The 19,568-nt window shown below is 42.4% G+C and overlaps 1 protein-coding gene across 1 annotated transcript; it reads left to right on the top strand.

Moving 5' to 3' along the window:
• The first annotated feature begins 211 nt into the window (after positions 1 to 211).
• On the top strand, positions 212 to 13,578 carry LOC122809780 (ribonucleoside-diphosphate reductase subunit M2 B-like). Its single transcript, XM_044081523.1, has 10 exons — positions 212 to 377; positions 460 to 525; positions 655 to 810; positions 4,286 to 4,402; positions 6,215 to 6,348; positions 6,492 to 6,586; positions 7,285 to 7,418; positions 12,566 to 12,670; positions 12,749 to 12,862; positions 13,132 to 13,578. The coding sequence occupies exons 1-10, from the start codon at positions 285 to 287 to the stop codon at positions 13,282 to 13,284; spliced, it is 1,167 nt and encodes a 388-aa protein (XP_043937458.1). The 5' UTR covers positions 212 to 284; the 3' UTR covers positions 13,285 to 13,578.
• The last annotated feature ends 5,990 nt before the right edge of the window (positions 13,579 to 19,568 follow it).

Here is a 19,568-nt window from a genome sequence, read left to right as displayed (position 1 = left end):
ACGCCTTCTTTCAACAAAGTTTGTAATTACAGAACAGTACTAACTTCATATTCCTCTCCCGTTATTTAGTTTCAGCTATTTGGGAACAGACGTATTTCACTTGATGTTTACACCTCCAGTGAGTTATTACTTGGGTGGATCCCTTCACGTCCGGTTCCGCTTTGGATTGGACAATTCATTTTGTTGGGGGCATGACCGGAGCAGAATAAATAACGGGAATATGGGGCGATCAGTTTAGGTGCGTTCGTGGGTTGTTTCTAAGGCAGTATTACCAGGTGTCAGCCATGCAGTCAAATCGACCTCCTCTCTCACCAAAGAATGAAACTTCACTTGCACAACAGCTGAAGACCTGTAGCGTTGAGGATCAAGAAAACCAGGTATTTTGTGTGGTGGTATTTTTGTCGTGAGTTTAGACTCGACACGCTTCTTAACCCCCCCCCCCTTTTTTTTTTATTATAGCCACCTGTGGATGCTAAGCTACTTTCAGGCAAGCTCTCTCAGAAGATGTTCGAAAGTGACTTTGAAGTGAGTTCATGTAAATTGTAATAGTAAATTTATTTTTTGAATGTGTGTGTGTGTGTGTGTGTGTGTGTGTGTGTGTGTGTGTGTGTGTGTGTGTGTGTGTTTTCTGACTTGTGCCTCTTCTATATGTAGCTTAAACGAGCTGAATTGGAAAAGCGCCCTTCCCACAGTGAAACTGAGCCCCTGTTGAAGAAGAACCCGCGAAGGTTTGTGGTGCTGCCTATCCATTACGAAGATATCTGGAGGATGTATAAAAAACTGGAGGCCTCCTTCTGGACAGCAGAAGAGGCAAGTAAGCTTTTCTCTGGGACGACACAATGTAGTAATGTGAGCAGATGCGTAGTTTTATTTTTATGCCCACCTCTAAAATATCTGGACAAAGCCTAGAATAATGGGAGTATGCCCCAATGATATGGAGGTTCAAATGACTATTAAATTTGAAAACCAGCTAGAATAGCAGGATTTTGGCATACATTTTCTGAACAGTATGAAATCTGAAATTACAATTTGTCACTTGGTGGTTTTAACTTCCATCACTTCAGACCCTTTAAGGACCTCACCAAAATGAGGTGAAAATGAAATGTCTACAATCGGTGCAAAGGACTTTCATTTAGCTCAAACTAAGCTTTTGTTATCTCCTAAAATATGATCCTGAATAAGGGGGGACTGGTGATTTTTTTTCTGACTTCTACCTTAATTGAGAAGCTGTAGTAGATTAACATGAGGGAGAAGTGGAAATGCTGTCAACCGTCTTTTCCATCACCTCATTTTTGATGGCCTCTGGCGTAGCTTCCAGTTTCTGCCCAATTTAAGAATTGGGCAGGTAATCAAACTTCATGTTACCTAATCAGAGTGCATGATGGTCCAAGTGTGGCTTTACTTGGGGCCTTTGCCCATGAGTTTTCAACAAAGCTAGAAATGGTACAAAATTCCAAACTAGTTTGGAAGCTGGCAAGCAAGTATGGACTTTGTTTCTCATCTGTGGGCTACCATTGCCATGTGTCTCGCATCATTGTTTTAATCACCCTTTAGCTTCATAGGCTGTGTAGGTAAATTGTATACAGATCTATTTTTCTGGATAACTTCATTGAAAATATCCTTCATCTATCTATTCAAGCAAGCTGAATCTCCCAATACTGTTCACATTAAATTGTTTCTACCACAGTTTACATTGTGGGTGGGGATTTAACAGAAGCTTAGTTTAAATGTTCTTGGTTCATGAGCCAAGATTCAGTGCAAATCCTGAAGAGTAAAATTCTTAATACGTTAACGTATATTGAGCATATGCATTGTTTTGTTACCACTCTTGTTTTTGATTGCTACCCAATATTGCTTTGTCTGCCATTTTATTTTTGTAATGGCAGATTGTAGTAAGAAGCTGGCCAAGGCCTTCAGTTAATTGCAAGACTTTTCTATGTGTACCTTTTTAGGCACCTATAGCAATTGGAGAAACCACAAAGGTTCCTCAAGGAAAATTCAGGGTCTTTATCTGCCCAGTGGGGGTTGTCTGAAATCACTGTCACTTCTGTTAGACTACTCAAGATGAGCTCTGGCTTTCATAAAAGGCAATTTTTGCATTATTGAAGTGCATTCTATCCAAAAGTCAAATGGTACACTGGTTACTATAGTACACTGGTTACTTGCTCTAAAGACATTAACCTGGTATGTGACACTTCACTGCTGGAGGGACAGATTTGTCTCCCAGAGGTTTCCACACCTTTTGAACAAATTCCCACTTTGTCAAAATACCTCATTGGCCCTCGTCAAATGCAATCTGGACAATTTGGATGGATTACTGTAAATTCACCCCAGGAGTTCCACCTGTGTCCCTTTTGGACAGAGGCAATAGGTGCTGATTGTAGAAATGAGTAAGAACATGGCTAGGCTTGTAATGGCCCTAGGGCCATTAGTCTGACTTCCTATGAACTTTTGTGCTGCAAGATGCATGGTCGGTGAGAATTATTTTTCTAGGTTGGCTTGGCAAGGGGGTTGCTAAAATGGCAAGATTATTGCTTTGCTGGGGTATGTAAAACTTGAGCAGTGTGGCCTGTTTATGAAATGTGCTGCTTGGGGACCTTCCGTACTTGCAAACTGGCTTCTAAACTTAAACTGGCTCTGCTCAGTGCAGGCTGTGTTAAAGATAAAAGGAGCAGATGCCCTCAACATGTGACATTCTCTGGCCGGTAATGTAACTGGTTAGAACAGCAGTCTGCAGAAAAAGCAGTTGGATTAAACTCTTCTGAAAAATCTAAAGCTTTTCAGCTGGGATGTAGAGCTAGTTGCAACCATCTGATGCTCCAATATTTGACAGGTTTAAAAAAAAAAAACTGCTTAGACCAACTTCTACCTTGAGGCAGAAGTTAATTCCAATACTAGTGCCCCCCTTACCTACTCTTCTGTAGGCCCTTAACCTCTCTGGCATTGTAAAATTCTCTTCCTGTGACTTCTGGCCATAATGTGCTGCCATTCCATTTGTAACCTACTTCTGTATGAGCCTTGACTGTATAGCTCTAAATCTAATCAAACTCCCTTCTGATGAGAAACTGGTACATGAGGGGAATCTACTTTTGCTACGTGGTTTACTACTATAGCCTCTACCTTGGAACTTGCTTGCTGTCTAACAGTGGCTTATGTGGTTTAATGCATTTCATTGCTCTTATCCCCCCCCCCCCCACAATAAAAATGGTAGGGCAATGTAGAGGGAGGGATATAATCTCAGACTAGCTGTAGGAAAGGCTCTAGCACATTACTACTAGGCCAGTGCATGAAAACAGAATTATAGGGACATACTTCAAGGCTATTTACAGTGTGAGTACCTTTTGGTCTTGCATGCTTGGCAGTGATGTGTGGTATAGCAGGTCTTGTGATGCTAGGCTTGAACATGTGAAGACTTGGTCTGACTTTGGTTAAGACTTGTGTATATAATGAATTTACTTGTGGGGCGAGTATTGCTTTTAACTATGTGCATGCTAGACATGGAAGTGTCCACGGCACCTAATAGTGCTCCTTATTGAAATATCTGCATTGAAAATGCAGAGTACTGACAAGCTGCAAGTCTGAACTCCTGGAGAAGTGTGGTCTGACAGGTGGTGCATATTTATCTCTTGCAGGGCAATGCACTGGTCTGTACATTTGCAGGCACAACCCAGGTGAATAGGATCCCATTCTGTAATTAACAGGCTGAGGTTTCTAAAGGCTTGAAAAAAGCCTTTGCTGCTGTACAGCAGCCAGCTTTTTGACACTGGCATGAATAAGAATTCATTTAAGGAAATGAGCTGGGACATGAGCTCTGAATTCCTTGCTGAGTCATTGGAAAGGCACTGCTGCTGGTTGCTAAAGCGAGAAGACCCATAGAAGTAAATGGGATCTGGGAGTAATTGGGAACAATTTAAAATCAGAATTGGGAGGAGCAAAGCTTGGGGGGGGGGGGGTCAGTAAATCCTATTCCTTAGTGACAATTTTATACTGCATGAAAATTACTTTGGCACTTGTATTTGTTTTGCAACAGTTAATTGACAGCATGGGGTGGGGAGATGTAAAAGCTCCACTTCTGACCTTGTGGGAAATCCATTGCAGTGTCAAAACTGGCTTGTGGAATGAGCAGTCTAGTTTTCAGATTCCTGCACCGTTTTCCCACGAGTATAAAGCTGGCTTAGTTTGAACCCAATGTTAAGTATTTGTATGCAAGCATGTAGGTTTGAGGGTTTTCCCCAAGAAATTACTGGATGGTGGCTGAAGCTGTATTCCTTGCACTCTTATGCAGGTTGATCTGTCAAAAGATTTGCAAGACTGGGAAGCCTTGAAACCAGAGGAACGAGCTTTCATCTCTTATGTTTTGGCATTCTTTGCAGCTAGTGATGGAATTGTGTTGGAAAACTTGGTAAGCTGACTTTTGCAGAATTTGGACCAGCTTTTTGAAGGTAGGTGTGTAGTGTCCTGTGTGGAAAGGAGCTGTATTAAATGCAAATATATGTCAGTGAAGGTAACTGGATGTACTGCTGAAAGTCTAGAAACCTGCATTTCAAAATTATGCTCTTAACCATGGTTCATAGACTGGACTCTGGTTTTAACGAGGATAGTTTTGCCCCTGTAGTTCTGTAATAGTCTGAAAAGATTCTTTACCAACTCTGCCCTTGCCACTTTACTACCTGCTACTTTGAGGGGCTGCTTCTTGCTTTTGATTCAGATGGTGGATTTTTGAGCATTTGTAAGAGCAGCACCATTATAGACTGGACTACCTTGTGTTACTTTGCCAGTTCTAGTGATTTTGCAGCTAGGCTGCCCACATTGTAAACTCGCCTGTTCTGCATAGCCTAGCTTTAGTACTGGCTTATTAGATGCCAGTATTTACACTTATTTACACTTGACCAGGTGAGCAAGGATTCAGCAGTTGTAAGCTATGCAACTATTCACCCTCCCAAGGCTCTGCAAGAAGTTCTGTGGCTCAACCTTCAGGTAAGGCACTATGCTCAGTCCTGTGGTACTCTGTACTTTGGTTCTGAGGATGTACTTTGGCAGTCAGGCAGGCTTAAACATTGTTTAACTAACTCATTATCTCCGACACCTCCAGGTGAATCTGCAGTTAACTCTGCCTCTAGGTGTCAAAATTGCTTGTTCATATTTGCATCCATTCCAAAGGTTTTGTAAGATGAAGCTTGCACAATAGCAAACTCAACTGCATTAATTGACCTCTGGATATTGGTTAACCATATTAATGTAATAGTTACTGTGACTAAAATTCATTTTTAAGACCTAGAACCTGAAGAATACTATCACTAAAGTGTGCTGAAGCTTGCCACTTGTACTTTAATAAGCCTTATGGTTCCAGAGATGAAAATGTGTTTGAAATGGGAGTACATAATAATTTTGTCAAGGCTTGGGCTCTGCCCATTGGAAATTAGTGCAATCTTCTGAGCTCATTGGAGTGGATGGAGTTAATGTAGTTTCCAGTAAATGAGAGCTTGAGGGCAAGTCAAATGGAGAGGGGTTGTATGTTTTCCAATCTACTTTTAGATTGGGATGGCAGTCCAACCTGTTGCATCTGCACAAAATGGCATTCTCATTACTACCCAGGATACTTGGTCTAAGATTGGATGAAAGTAACTTTAGGTTGCTTCTGTCACAAGCTGTGACCAGAGAAGGGTTAGGTTTAGACTGAAGATTAGGACAGAGGCACCTACAAAACATGATTCACTTGTACAGCTTGGGCTGTGAGCCACCAAAAACTCAATGGTCTAGTGTTAGTACTTTATGCTGTCTGACAACTGCACATAAATTGGTCCATTACATACACTGCATGCATACTCCAGATTTAATGCATTTACTAGATTTTATCTAAAGGCCAGTTTTATTTGATTGCAGGATAACTGACACTAAAGCACCTATAACTTGTCACCCTTAATGTATTTCCACAAGAATCTAACAAAGGCTACAGTAATTTTACATCATGCACTGTGCCTGTGAAGCCACATTAATGGCAAGGGTATGTTTGTCATCCATGCACCCTACTCTGTATTTACACTTGCATGATGGAGTAGTCTTTCCAGGTATTTCACACAATCTATAGCTAAAATATTCCAAATTGTAGCAGGAGTACACTTACAGTCACTAGACAGCCTAGTATATTGCAATTTTATAGCAACTTTTGCAGAATGTTAAATATGGGAGTCCATGGTGATATTTTGTTCTGCAGGTTGCCCGGTTTGCTCAGGAAGTTCAAATACCAGAAGCTCGCTGCTTCTATGGCTTTCAAACTGCAGTTGAGAACATCCATTCTGAAATGTACTGCCTTCTTATTGACACTTACATCAAGGATCCACACGAAAGGTATGTATACTTTGTGCACATTAAAAATTCCAGTATCTGTATGTAGCTCCTGACTGTTTTTGTACAGTACCTGTTGCTGTGTAGCTTTGCTACTGCTCACTTTTACTGAAGCAAAACTTTTTGACACTAGTTTCCTTTTACAGGGATTTTCTGTTCAATGCAATCGAAACCCTGCCATGTGTCAAAAAGAAGGCTGACTGGGCTTTACGGTGGATAGGGGATTACCAAGCACCCTTTTGTAAGTAACTGAAGGTTGTAGTACTAGGTGTAACTTTGGGAGAGAACTCTAGTAGTCCCCCCAAGTGGGGATGTACTTTGAGTACTTGGCAGGTGAAGTTTGTGTTTTGACATTCTGTGCTCCACAATGGCTCGTGCTAGATGTTGGCTGGTACTGGTGTTTGGGAGGGGATGTACCTCAAATGCCTCAGTTTGCTTTAAACTGGGCTAAGATCTTGCTGCCAAGTCCCAATACTGGGAGAGGGGTTCTGATAAAACTAGGGCTCTGGTATCTTTATGGTGCAGAGATCACAATCTGGATTAGTAGCAGTAGGCAGAACTAATGAGTACTGTTCTACCAGAGATGCATCTAGTAGAATCATGGGCATTCTTTAGTCTGTCCTGTTGCATGGGTTTCCTCCTGATTGTCACTAGTGACAACCCTAACCCCATGTGCAGAAATGTTCAGAGATGGGGTGGTCTGTTCTTGGTCAAGCTTGAGAGCGGTTAGTTGCCATTAGTACTTTGGAGGGCTTCAAATTCCATGTAGAGTATGTTCCATCCTGGGCTTAAATGGACTGCTTTTCAATATACTGTTGGCCTGTGAACTAGTACAGTAGGCCAAGACCACAGTCTGAGGGTAATGTCCATCAAAGCACACTGACTCTAAACTGGGAGAATGCACCTGCTTTGTAGTTATCTCTGCCTTTTGTACTACAGGTGAACGTTTGGTGGCTTTTGCAGCAGTAGAGGGAATTTTCTTTTCTGGATCATTTGCTTCCATCTTCTGGCTGAAGAAACGAGGACTCATGCCTGGCCTGACTTTCTCTAATGAGCTGATTACCAGAGATGAGGTAAGTGTGGGATGAGGTTCTTGATAAATTTGGCAGGCCTAAAAGCTTGGTGCATTAGGAAGCTAAGGAAAACTTTAGGCTGGCGTGTATTCCTTGCTATCTGTCAGCATCTTGGCACATATCTGAACAAAGTCAAAAATGGGGAGGCAAAGCCCCCTCCCCCAAATGGGGACAATTTAAAAATTGCTTTCTAAGTTGGGTTACTATACACTTTTTTTGAATATCTCAGTTTTGGTCTTAACTTTTACCATGCGTTTTGAGGAACAGAAAGGCAGCAATATGGACAGTCCAAGATGAGGACCAAAGTGTGAACTATTAGGATAAATGAGTGCTGCTGGTATAAGTGGCTAGAATATACCAGATGTAACAAAGACATGTCAATACTTGGATATGCTAAGCAATTTATAAGAGTATCTTTCAGAACTTAAACAGCTTGTGATTTTTAATGGAGTTCTGTTTGGATTATTAGCTCTTAAAAGTGGAGTCTCCCCACACTTCCTGTGGCTTGGGTTGTGGCTGAAATCCAGTTTAGCCAACATGTAACTTTGTATTTTTTAGAGCTGCTGTGTGTTACAGCGATGCTAGATGCCCGATGCCCTTGGGTTAAGGTTTCTTAGCCTTGTAAGGGTTATGACATGTAAGGGTTATGACATGTAAGGGTTATGACATGTAAAATGGTCCTTTAATTTCTAATCTCTTGGCTTCTCAGTTGACTGTCTAGAGACCCTTCTAATCCACAGGTTGGAAAACTGTCCATATTTTTGAAGTCACTTTGCCAGTTTAAGGACACATGACTGCTCCATTAAGGAGCTGTCATTCTTCACAACTGGCAACCCGGGGTGGTTGGGGCAGCATACCCAGGGAGTATGACTGGCACAGTCTCCAGATGGCAGTTTTCTGCATCAAAGTGCAATTCCTTTAAGAGCATACTGAAGTCAGTCTGGCACGCTTTTTTTTTTTTTTTTCTGCTTCTCCAGATCCCAAAGACTCCCCACTGGCACAGCTAGAGAGTTGAGATCTCGGCTGAGTGGCCGAGACCTCCAGTGCTGCATTTCCCTGCCCAAGTAGCCAACATTTCTGAAGTTTTGATTTGCACACCTGGGAAACTGGCACAGGTTTAGCTATGCCAATTATCACTGCCACCAGCCAACTTGTGTGTCCAGTCTGGATAGTTTTGAACAAGGGCAAAGGGTATTGGGAATAACCCAGTGTCGCAAAGGGTATCATGACCCACAGAATCATCAAATATGCAAGTACACTCAGAACGTGAATGTCCACAGATCAGCCACAAAGATTTTAAATATATTAACAGGAAAATACTGTATTCAAGTAACAGTTCAAAATCACAGGAAATATTTTAAACATTCTGAAGTTAACCTGTGTTCAGTTTCCACTGGTAATGTATACATTTAAACAATTGCAATGTGCATGTACATTGTCTTCAGCAGGGTACACTGGATACATTACAACACCTCTCGGTTGGTGGCTACCCATGAAGCATCAGAAACCATACAAGTTTTACTCACCATAGGCAAAACTGCCATACAACTGGTCGCATGTTATAGAACTCCCTCCCAATCCCAGGAATCCCATCAAGCATTCCTGAAAACACTAGAGGATATGAATGTCACACCAAACACCATCATATTGGGTGACTTCAACTACCCCAACATAGACTGGGCCCACTATTCTAGCCCTAACACCCTAGCCCAAAGATTCCTGGAATTCATAAACTCAAATGCTATGGAGCAACTGGTCACTTCTCCTACAAGGAGAGATAATATACTTGACCTGATTATCACAAACATGGGGTCCAAATGCTCTGCACCGGATATAAACTCCTCACTGGTAAGATCTGACCATAAACTGATCACGTTGGATGTACATATCCCACCCCCACCCCCAGAACAAAAGACTACAGTGAAACTTTTCAAAAGCTGACTTTGTGCTCCTCAAGTCAGAAATGATATCCTTTAAGCCTACTGGGTTAATGGAAATCACATCCCAAAATGCTGAATCCTTCGCAAAAGCCTTCTACGGACATCTCCAAGAATGCATGGATCAAGCAATCCCAACTAAAACCAAGACCCTCTCCACCAAGGGAAAACGCCCAGTTTGGTGGACCCCGGCTATAAAACTGTACAACAAAAGAAGGAAGCTACTGCAGGACAAAGCCAAATCCCACAAGGGAAAGGCTGCCCTGATCAGCACAGGTAAAAAAACCTACGCTCTCTCATAAACATCTAAAGCAAACTTTGAGAAAGATTGCCAAGGATACCAAAGACTATCACAAAGCCTTCAATTATGTCAGAACCTTGGGAGGAAATTCTCAGATATGCTCTGAGCTAGTACACAATGACAAATTCACTGACCCTACTGACATTGCCAACATTCTGGCAGATAGGTTCAGTGCAAATTTCTCCCCTCCCTCGCCCCCTAAAGATAAGTAACTATCCCTGCTGAATGTAACCTACCTGTCATCACAGACACACAGGTGAAATCAGCACTCAACAAGGCAAAAAAACAGCATCTATGGGACCCGATGGTATCCCCGGTTGCGTGTTACGTGAACTCCAAGATGAACTAAACCCGCCCCTAAGAACTCTATTCAATCTTAGCCTCACTACAGGATATGTACCTGAACACTGGCGCACAGCAACAGTGGTCCCACTCCACAAAGGGGGAAATTCTACTGACCCAGGTAACTACCGCCCCATAAGTTTGACCAGCCTGATCTGTAAGGCTATGGAAAGAATCATCATGGAACTCGTAAATGGCGACATTGGAGATCTGCAGACCCTTGATCCCACACAGTTCGGTTTTGTAAAAGGCAGATCCTGCCTCTTAAACCTGGTTGACTTCTTTGAGACAGTCACTAGTGCCATCGATGAGGGCAAGGCTGTCCACACTGCCTATTTGGACTTGGCTAAGGCCTTTGACACAATACCACACTCTGGCATCATTGACAAGCTCAGCAGCCTAAATGTAAATCCATATGTCACAAGATGGGTAGCAAACTGGCTAAAAAACAGAACCCATAAGGTTAAAATTGCTGGAGCCATGTCAGACTCAAAACCCGTCAAGTGGTGTCCCACAGGGCTCAGTCTTGGGTCCACTCCTATTCGGCATTTATTTCTCAGATGTGAAAGCAAATATGGAAGGATTATGGCTGACAAAGTTTGCAGATGACTGCAAACTGGGTGCCATAGTGGATTCACCTGCCGACACACACATCCTACAGAAAGGTCTCACTGAAACGGACAACTGGTGCCGGAATCATGGCCTCAAACTTAACGCCAAAAAATGTATAGTCATCCCCTTTGGGAAAAACAAAGTACCCACAAACTATCACGTAGACAATAACCCACTGAATACAGAAGATGTAATCGGAGACCTGGGGACTCAAGTAAATAGTGACCTCTCCTTTGACAACCATGTTGCCAAAGTGGTCAGACATTCTACCTTGCCCATCTCATCATGAAGGGATTCTCATCCAGATCAAAGGAGGTCATTGTACCTCTATATTCCTCCCTTGTCAGGCCCATGATTGAATATAATGCTCCATTTGGGATGTATCTCACCCGGCACATGCAACAACTGGAAAGACCCCAGAAGTACCTCACCAAGAGGATCATAGGTCTAAAACATGTGCCTTATCCAGCTAGACTAAAGAAACTCCAGCTCTATTCAGTAGCATACCGCCTGCTCAGAGGTGATTTGTGCCTAACATACAGGGCCATGTCCAACCAGGAATTGATGGACATGCTCCATCTCAAAAAATCCAAATCCACCAGAACCACACTAGCTAAAGATTTCAACCTCTGCACAAATATGAATAGGACATGCTGGAGGGATAGATTCATAACAGAGGTTACCCATACTCTGGAACAAAATCCCAGTTCATGTGAGACAGAGCCCTTCATTGGCACTGTTCAAGAAAAATCTCGATGCATGGATGGGAGATCGCAAGTTTACCCCGGGAGTGACCTCAGTGTCACTACTAGACAGAGGTATAGTTTACTAAATAATGGGGTCCCACATGTGTCACTACTAGAGGCGCAACTATATAGTATGGGGTGGCGTAAAGCCACATCACTGTTGGCTAGGCTTATAAATGCCCCCGGGCAGATAGCCTAGTACACTACTATGAAACTATGAAATGGAGCAGTGAGGCACATGACATGCTTCTGTTATTTAGGGTATCAAACGGATATATTGCTACTGATACAGATGGCTGCTGTGCATTGCAGGGACATGCATTTGCAATATTTTCAGTATAGTAGCTGCAATTTTCCAGTGGAAAATGTGAGGCTTTGAAGCCAATTGTGTACAGCCTGCATTAAATGTGCATAAATTGGGCCCTAGGCCTGCATATTACTGTATGTAGGTAGGCTTGGCATGCAGCCACTTCGAGATGCAGTGCTTCCAGCTGCCTTAAACTTGCAGAATATGCTGAAGCCATAAGATGTGGAGATTTAAGGCCCCCCTGGTGTGATTGCTTGTAACCACACAAGAACTGAATCTTAAGCATAGCCCAGAGAAATCTGTGCATTCTCCATGAACTTGCATGTTCTAGAGCAGTTAAAACTGCTGTTAAGGTGTCCTTCCATCTTGGCACCTGGAATATGAAGGTTTTACTCTTATTGCTACACTTTCTTGGGCAGTGTTCCACTTTAACAAGTCCCAAACTGATTTTTCAGAAAGGACTGAGTTTCTTTTGGCTTTAGGATTGATTAATTTTCACCTGCAACCTAGACTTTTTTTCACCTGGGCAACTTTGTGGGGTGGTGGATGCAAGTAATGGTTTTGTGCTCTACTTGGTTTGTGCCAAATCTTTGTTCCAAACTTGGCAAGTAACTATGGGCTCTTGCTACCCTGCTGCAGAAATGAAATCTGTGGCACAATTCCAGTATTCAGATCTCTCAGCACAGATTTAACTTTGAAACTGGTTAATGTGATTGGTATGATTTGCAGATGCTGTACAAATTCCTCAATGGCTTCATGCCTTTATCCTGAGAGGGTGTAGTAAAGTTGTAATTATGTGCTGTTGCAAAAACTTCATGGTTTGTGTTGAGGTTCAGAAATTGCCTATAGGCTGGCCTACTTGTATGAATCGTGACTCCTAACTGAACCACTTTACTTTATAGGGTTTGCATTGTGACTTTGCTTGCCTGCTGTTCCATCACTTGGTGAACAAACCATCTGAAGAGAGGGTAAAGGAGATTGTTGTGGATGCTGTAAAGGTTGAGCAGGTATATTCTGTTCAGTTGTAGCTGGATTCATGATAGTTCAGTACATTAGAAAATTTAACATTCACCTTTGCTTTGCAGGAGTTCTTGACAGAAGCATTGCCTGTGGACATGATTGGCATGAACTGCACTTTAATGAAGCAATATATTGAGTTTGTAGCAGATAGGCTAATGATGGAGCTGGGTTTCAAAAAGGTAAGGGCTGGCTTACTCTTATAGAATTATGAACAAGGTCAGTCTTCAGTTAAGTTCCACTTTTTTTTTTTTTTTATGGACAGTACATGCTAACACTGGATCTAAATGTTCTAGGTTGTAGAATAGATTGCTGGCAGGGAGATGGGGTGGGTGGGGTTCTAGACTGGTGACCCTGTATCCTGCCAAGCTGCTTTTATTGCATTAATGACAAGTCTTTGTGGGCTACATTGTGAAGGCTGTACAGACTTATTTCATGTTTTGCTTTACAGATATACAACTCTGATAACCCATTTGACTTCATGGAGAACATTTCCTTGGAAGGGAAGACCAACTTCTTTGAAAAAAGAGTTGGGGAATATCAGAAAATGGGAGTAATGTCAAAGGCCTCTGAAAAGACTTTTAGACTAGATGCAGACTTTTAAAATTTTCTGTAATCTTGTTGGACTTTGCCATGCAAAGGCCAGTCTGTTCTGCAAGTTTTGTCTTGCCTGAATGTTCTGCTTGGTTGCTGGCACACCTCAGCTTGATTGGTACCACAAAAGAAGCACTCAACTGAAGCTATTAGCTGGGTATTAATTTGCACCGCCAATTTTTATACTGTGTAAACTTCTATTGTGAGAGTCCAAGGAAATGAGTATTTGAAGATCTAGTTCAGCTAATAGCACTTGTGCTAAATGTAAATGAATATTGAATAAAGCTATTTAATGGAAAATGTCTTACTTGGCTAGCTAATTTACACACTAACATGGTTATGCTTGTCTCCTCCTAAGAGCTAAATGCTATCTTGACTTTCCACCACCTACACTTTATGCCAAAGTGACCTAAAGAGGTCTACAATTTTGCATGTAGAAACCTGAGGCATGGACAGTTATGTCAAGCTAGGCGACATGTTCCCCAAGATGCAAAGACAATTTGTCTTCCAATTGGACCTTGCCTAACTTGTGGCCTTGACGTGCTTGATGCGCTAAAGAACCTGAAGGGAGGTTTTGGCCTTGGTCTGCCTTCATCTCTAGCAGGATTCTGGCTTCTTTAGTGGTGCAACAGTTATGGCAGCATTTGCAGATGGCCCACTGGTGGTCCAAGACCTTTCCACATGGACATGCAGCCTTTTCTGTAGGACCTAGTTGCAGTTTGGCATTGGGTGGTCTTTACTCTATGGCCCATAACTTGTTTTGCTGTTTCAAGTTTGGCTAGGTTGGCCGTAATGGGGGAATTGTACTATATATGAGCAGATGCTGCCAAGGTGCCTATTGTGGACCCACTCACTGCATATATTTAGAAATATTACTAAAGCAATGATTTACCTCCATATACAGCACCTTCACTCACTTGTGGAGACTGGTTCTTTGTCCTAATTGTGCCAATCTTTACCTGCATTGGTGCTGCTTTCACTCTGCTTCACTTACAAGTGCTAGTGGCTGATGTAGCATAATCTTGAGAATAAGGAATGGTTACCACATGCATACTCTGGCTTTTACCACCGGCAATTTGCCAGAGTCCTGGTGGTTGTGCAGTTGCATTCTACTGATGTATCTGGGTGTTCATATTTAAATTTCAAAACTACACTACAAAGGAATTAAAACATTTCTTGAAGCTTGCATAATGGTAAACACTAACATTTCATATTTAGTGCAGGTAAATGTCAAATTTCACACTTTCCTATGTCTGAAAAAGCACCTGCTTTTTTATATGAAAGCAGTAAGAATTGTAATGGGGAGTTTTCTAAACTTTTTTCTACTGTGACTTAAATCCTGTAATATAGCACCACTATAAATTATGCTGAAGAGTTTGAAATTTTCACTTGGTGGCTTTAGAGATGAACATGTCGGGTTTATCAAAAGCTCTACTCAGTTAAATGCAAATGTCCAGAGCCCCATTAGAGGGAAGGAATTGATTTAGCCTCATTTTATGCTGCTGCTAAGTGCATGAGGCTTTAGAGGCAGCATTTAGAACTTTGTGTTGCCTGCACTATGTATGCCGGGTATAAATGTGCAATTATAATCTTCCCCAGCACTGAAGGACAAAATGCCTTTGGGGGGGTGATGGGAACAGTGTCAACAGGAATTGTTTGCTCCTAGTTGCTCACAATGTCTTGTCCTGTGCATTTTGACACTGACTGAAAGTATGCCTGTCAAAGTTGAACAATTGGTTGCCTGTAGATGTGCTGCTTTTCTTGCTGTAAAAAAAAAAAAAAAACTTTCTGATGTGGTGGTTGGGATTCAGCTGCTGGGAACTCTGGTACAGAACCCTGCTACTAGGATTAGCAGATTAAAGTAGCTGCTGTCAGGTGGCCCTGAAATGGACGGGGAGCAACCTTGCTACATAAGGAGGGTGTAGCAGTAGTGTGCAACATGTTTCAGCCAGTGCCTGTCCTTTTGTTACTATAAAGACCACTTTTTTCCCCAAATCAATTATGCAAGACTTGATAGATATTGGGGCAGGTTTCTTTGCACAGGCTACAGGACTCTTGCTTGGCCTTTGTGTTGAAGGCTTGGGTACATGTACTGTGTCTGTAGTCTTGGTGGAGATTAGCAAAAACATTTGTGAGAAGTGTTCACTTAAGTTAAAAGGGTAATGCATAATGGCATACGTTGTGCCCTTTTGCGCTGGGCGCATAAAAAGGGATAGTAAAGTGTGCACCTTCTCACTAGCAAACAGTGATTCTGAAGTCTGACCATAAGACAATGCCCTTAAGTGAAGGGTCAGGTACTTGTGCAGTTGCCATCCATTTGCATATGGATGCTAGATGTGCACTGAGAGGACTTGGCTAATGACATATGCAGGCATGTTATGCAAGAGATTGGGGTGGACAGGCAAGGCTGCTTGGACACCATCCAGGTATGAACTGTAACAAATCTCTGAATTTCCTGTGTCTAGGAGATGCCTGCCTACTGCAGGATAGCACAGTTTTGTATCCCACTGTGCAGTAACAGTGGCACTGGATAATTCTAGGTCTGAATTCTTTGTGCATGGAACTTTGACCTAATGCATCCTATGATTCAGCTGACAAGGATATGTAGTGGCATAGTTATGCCAAATGCCTGATGGTCACCTTAGATTGGCACTAGGCAGTCACTGGAAGTTAGCAGACTGGTAATGAATAGCATTTGTCCAGCTGGCTTGTATATGCAGCATCTTTCATACAGAAATGGCCCTTCTGTCACTATGCAGAGTGACAATGCCAGACTTGTGTATTTGGGTTGTCTGCACCTGTGCAAGCATAATTGTGCATACAAGCATCCATAGTAGTTGTATGCTTGTAAGAATTCAACTTCTATGGTGAAGTCTTAGTTTTGTATGCTTCTCCCAACCTTGCCAAAGGAGAATTTAAGCTTGGACAGCTAGTTTGGAAGTCTTGGTTGCCAGTTAATAAACATTGAAGGCTGCTAGGGAACTATGCCAGTCAAGGGTGGTTTATCCCATAAATGGGAATGGCTTGAATAAAGCATATCATGGCACTGTTTAAATTTAGGTCTGTAGAAGCACCGCACAAGTGCTACTTTCTATTAAGTGTGAGTGTAGAGAGGAAAGTGGAGAAGAGCGCCTGGGTACAGAGACCTGACCTTTCTGTTAAGGAAATGGATGTTTGGTTTAAGTGCATAGTGAGGTACATGACTAGTCATGCTGTTAATGTTGCAGTGTTTGACTAACCAGCTGCATGCTAGGATGGTCGCTTACTTTGAGAACTAAACTGACAGCTGTGCAGCATGGGTTGGGCTGTACTAAGCTAACTTGCTGTTGACCATTTGCATCTCCCACACCACCTAATACCATGAGAATTTCATGCACTCTTTTACAAAGCCACAATTTGACTTGGGCAGAGGAGTTGACACTTTCTGCCAAAATGCTCTTGCTGTACCTCTTCACCATCCATGGGCACACAATCTCTAACTACTCTACCTGCAGCTGTATACCGCTCTTATGGTTGCAATGTGGAAGTTTCTTGCTGACTTTAACATTGCAGTATATAGTCTCAAAATCCATGAGTCCTGGATCTCCATCCTTGGAGATGAAGCTGGCACTGCAGATGGGTGTCCTTTTTTGGAGAGGTAAATACTTTATGTTGGTGTAACAGCATATTGTGGGAGGTTAGTCGTGCTGCCAGTAGCCATTTTGCCCCATGCTGGTATTGGCTTGATGGGAGGGCTTCCATTTTGTGCAAGGTCAGCCACCTCTTCATGGTCACAAATGTGACTGTAGGGCAAACTTGCTATTCAAAGACCCAAATGGGAAGTGGTGCCATGACTAGTTGGGTTCCACTCCTGGAGTTCTAGCTTACTGCTTTGAGGTGTGACTAACTGATATTCCTTGTAACAAAACAAGGCCATATGGTTGAGCAGTGATGTGCTGTAAACAGAGGACAGAGTGCTGTTGAGATGAGTTAGACCTATCCTTGATGGTCCAGGGTACCTCACATGTATTTATGGCCACAGCCTTTTGCCATATTACTGCAGGCTGGCAAGAGCATGATGTCCTAGAGGGCATGTATGTTGTAGCCTGCCATATGGACAGTGGATTACTGGACAGCACATGATACAAAGGCATTAATTGCAACAACTTTGCTGCAGCTAAAAAAAAAAGTAGCCACCAGCTTTGTCTGCTGTTGGGAGGGACTGCTTAGTAGTGGACTTAACTTTAATTGAAAGCTGGAACAATAAGTTTCAGGGTGGAGACCAGCAGTTTTGAGTTGCACAGTTTGAAACTGGTATTTACTATAAGAGTTGATAATTGCTAATGTGTGAACAGAATGATGGGGGCATCACTTGCATCAAGATTTGGTGTGAAACTTTTACAACAAATGTGGAGTTGCTCTCTAAGGTAAGGCCACAACAATGGAAGAGCACACTTCAGACTCAGGCAAATAAGACCTGTCAAATTCTCTTAAGGCTAACTTTGAAATCCTTGGCAATTTTATAGCCAAGGATAAGGCTTTACAGCTATGTATGTAGCTTAAAATGTTAAAAGGTAAGACAAAAGCATATGCCAAACTCTCTTACCACAGAGATGGCAAATGCTAGTGGACGGATTTGGTGAAATTTCACTCCATCCCCTACAAACTTGTCACAAACCTTGCTCCCAACTTCCCTTCACTGTACATTTTAGACAAGTGGGTCATTTAAAGCCTTCTCTAAGGCAAAAGACTATGGGACCAGATGGCATCCCAGGCTGTCTGCTAAACACACGAGCTAGCAATCACCATTAAGTACCCCTTTCAATCACAGCCCAAATACTGGCTTTGTGCCTGTGTGTAAGGGAGAGCAGCAACAGTTATTCACCTCCACAAAGTTGGCTTAGCAACAGACCCAGGTGACTTGTATGACAAGCCATCATGGACCTCACATAGGTGACATCCAAACCGATTTGGCTTCAAGGGTAGATCCTGCCTGTTAAACCTGGTAGATTTGAAAATGTGACCAGGGCAAATCTGTGCACACAGCATACTTTGACTTGGCAAAGGCCTTGGGCACCATCCCACACTTTACAAACTATGTAAACCCTTTTGTTGTAAGATGGGTTGCCAACTGGCTCTCAAACTGGTTACACACTCAAAGTGGGTTACTACATCAACCATCAGACCTGTCACCAGTGGGGGGTGCCACAAGTCAGTGCTGGACCCATACTGTTTGGTATAGACTTCTCAGATGTTCAAGCCAGAACTAAGGTGTTACGGCTGACCAACTTTGTGGACAACTGCAAACTGGGTGCAATTACTGAACCCCCAAATGATGTTACTATACTTCAAGAGGGTCTTGCAGAGACCAATGCCTGGTCTTATTTGCTGTTTCAAACTAAGTGTAAAATGAATCATTACCTTTGTCCAATTACACTATCAAATTATAACTATGAAGTGGTAAGAGCTAGGCTTGAAATTATCTCCAGGTCTATAGCCTAGTAACCTATGATGCTGAGTGAGCAATGATGCTATATATACACCATAAGGCAAGAAGAATAAGTATACCCCATAGCTACATAAAGGTGCTGTTGTGGACCATTCATCTTGTAAAGATTTGTGATCAATATTTTGCACTATTGAACCTACTCAAGTGGTAGACTGGTGTAGTTAGTGGTGTGATGCTGTGGCTGAGAATAGCATGGGGGTATTTAAGCTGAACCTAAATGATGCTATGGCTGGGAAAAGCATGATTTTTAAGCTGAATCTAATTGTCTGGTTGGTATATTGTCACTGGCACTACATGCATAGTGCTTTGTGCAGAGGAAGATACTTGTAGTGGCTGTGATGTCTCATGCTGCTATGCTGTTCCCAGTTTTATCTTTTGATTGGGTTAGTCCCACTGGCCTCTTCAGGGGTGACTGGATGTGGTATCTTACTTTCAGGAGAAATTTGGCTAGGGCATCTGGGAGTTTCTAAACTTTGTCAATGTCATGAGATCTTTTCCTTGGCTACCACAACCTCAAACAGGACCTGTGTTTTTAACATCTCATCCAAAGGGCATCACACTTAGGAGTGTAGCCCCCCTTTATGCTACACTGCATTCCATCAGCCTGGTGTGAGAATAGAACCCACAGCCTTCTGTACTAAAGGAGTGTAGCAACACACAAGCCTCTTAGCTTCCCTTAAGGACTCCTCTCAAACCTCTTGTAAGAACAAATCCAAAACCAAAAACAAACGAAACAAAGTCCAAACTGGCCGTAATCCATTATAAAAACAAGCATTCAGGTTAAAAAAAACCCCATCAGACTGAAG

This window comes from Protopterus annectens, chromosome 1.part1, assembly GCF_019279795.1.
Source record: "Protopterus annectens isolate FY-2018-M chromosome 1.part1, PAN1.0, whole genome shotgun sequence".
In the NCBI taxonomy this organism is placed as follows: domain Eukaryota; kingdom Metazoa; phylum Chordata; order Ceratodontiformes; family Protopteridae; genus Protopterus; species Protopterus annectens.
This window is presented reverse-complemented; position numbering and strand designations above follow the sequence as displayed.

Excerpts from the sequence above, each read along its gene's own strand:
- LOC122809780 (XM_044081523.1), top strand. The coding sequence starts at position 285 with ATGCAGTCAAATCGACCTCCTCTCTCACCAAAGAATGAAACTTCACTT. Across the intron at positions 6,349-6,491 it reads ATCAAGGATCCACACGAAAG|GGATTTTCTGTTCAATGCAA; the intron begins GTATGTATACTT and ends TTCCTTTTACAG. Across the intron at positions 7,419-12,565 it reads AGCTGATTACCAGAGATGAG|GGTTTGCATTGTGACTTTGC; the intron begins GTAAGTGTGGGA and ends TTTACTTTATAG.